At 52.3% G+C, this 1,738-nt stretch overlaps 1 protein-coding gene across 1 annotated transcript; it reads left to right on the top strand.

Annotated features, from left to right (window-relative positions):
- The first annotated feature begins 200 nt into the window (after positions 1-200).
- Positions 201-1,732, top strand: LOC114049231 (A-kinase anchor protein 4-like). Its single transcript, XM_027870454.1, has 2 exons — positions 201-1,134; positions 1,500-1,732. Exons 1-2 carry the CDS (start codon positions 244-246, stop codon positions 1,653-1,655), a joined length of 1,047 nt encoding a protein of 348 aa, XP_027726255.1. The 5' UTR covers positions 201-243; the 3' UTR covers positions 1,656-1,732.
- Positions 1,733-1,738: the final 6 nt, after the last annotated feature.

Here is a 1,738-nt window from a genome sequence, read left to right as displayed (position 1 = left end):
GCCAGTTTTCTCATAATGGGCACCCTGGACCATGCAGCCCATTGTGGATCCAGGCTGTTCAGGTTCTTCAAGGACGTCTTTGCCCTTGGCCTGCTGGGTCAGATGGTACTGGATTAGCGTCAGGGCTGAGACAATCAGGTCCTTGGCCAATGAATCAGTGGAAGGGCTGATCTTCTCCCTCTTAGAATCTTCCCGACTGGTGCTGAAAAGGTCAGTGAACAGGTCCTTAAAGAGAGCCTTACCATGTGGAACCAGAAACAAACGGGTGGTGGTCAGACCAAGATGCATAGCAAAGCAGGCACCAGCCGGGAAGATTCTAAGAGGGAGAAGATCAGCCCTTCCACTGATTCATTGGCCAAGGACCTGATTGTCTCAGCCCTGACGCTAATCCAGTACCATCTGACCCAGCAGGCCAAGGGCAAAGACATCCTTGAAGAACCTGAACAGCCTGGATCCACAATGGGCTGCATGGTCCAGGGTGCCCATTATGAGAAAACTGGCAGTGGCCAAAGTGCGAAGGCGCTCTCCATGAAACATCTGGAATCACAAAGCGGTCAACATGCTGGTCCATCCACTTCCCCCAAAGAGCTGGACACTCAAAAACTGGACATGTCAAACATCGTTTTGATGCTTATCCAGAAGCTCCTGAATGAGAGTCCATTCAGCTTGGATGACCAATGCGAAAGTGAGAGCAAAAGGGATGAATCAAAACCCAAAGTCTCCTCTTCTACGTCGAAGTGCTCCGACAGGGGTGAGGAGCACTCCCACGACCATCAAGAATTTGATTTCATCAGCGGCAAGAAGCAAGTAAACCAACAGTTTGTAGACCAGCTGGTGGAATCTGTGATGAAGCTGTGCGTCATCATGGCCAAATACAGCCACAACGGGGCGGGCCTCGCTGAGCTGCAGGAACTTGGACTCAGTTTCCAGGCCGGCAGTTCCAGGTGTGCTCAGGATGCCATGATGTCCCATTCGCGTCACGATAACCCAGGGCCTGAAGTCATTGTGAACAACCAATCTTCTACCAGCAACCTGAAGAAGCAGCTCCAAGCTGTGCTCCAATGGATTGCCGCGTCCCAGCTCGAGGTTCCCATGCTCTATTTTATGGGAGATGAGGATGGTCAGCTCGAGAAGGTGAGCACAAAAGTCCTCAGCTCTGCAGGGAGAAGCAGGGTGGGGTGGGCCTCGGGGGGGGGAGGGGAGGGAGAGCCCCTGGGGATGGAGGAGGCCGGCCGATGTCATGGCTCTTAGAGCATATGGGGCCAGAACCCCTCAGAGCAGACACTCATTGGAAAATAGCATGGGCGCAATTAGGTTGGGACATCCGTCTTCTGCCCTTGGGACTTCGATGATTTTGATGGTCCTTTTTTTCACAGCAGCTCCTCCAGTAATATTGTCCACAGCCCAGGCTAAATGAAGCCCTGTTTTTTCTTTCTTTCCTTCCTTCTCTCTCTCTTTCTTTCTTTCCCTGTTTCTCTCTGTCTTCTTTCTTTCTGCAGCTTCCTGAAGTGTCAGCCAAGGCTGCTGAGAAGGGCTACAGTGTTGGAGATCTCCTCCAAGAGGTGATGAAGTTTGCCAAAGAACAACAACTCGATGAAGCAGTCGGGAACATGGCTAGAAGGCAACTGCTGGACTGGCTGCTCACTAACCTGTGAGCCTCTCTGCTACACTCCCTCCACCAGCGAGTTCTGTCCCAGCCGGAGTGCCACGCTCCATCCGCTATGGTAGTAAAACAGCA

This window comes from Vombatus ursinus, unplaced genomic scaffold (genome assembly GCF_900497805.2).
Source record: "Vombatus ursinus unplaced genomic scaffold, bare-nosed wombat genome assembly UNPS02003037.1, whole genome shotgun sequence".
Taxonomy (NCBI): domain Eukaryota; kingdom Metazoa; phylum Chordata; class Mammalia; order Diprotodontia; family Vombatidae; genus Vombatus; species Vombatus ursinus.
This window is presented reverse-complemented; position numbering and strand designations above follow the sequence as displayed.

Excerpts from the sequence above, each read along its gene's own strand:
- LOC114049231 (XM_027870454.1), top strand. The coding sequence starts at position 244 with ATGTGGAACCAGAAACAAACGGGTGGTGGTCAGACCAAGATGCATAGC. Across the intron at positions 1,135-1,499 it reads AGGATGGTCAGCTCGAGAAG|CTTCCTGAAGTGTCAGCCAA; the intron begins GTGAGCACAAAA and ends TTCTTTCTGCAG.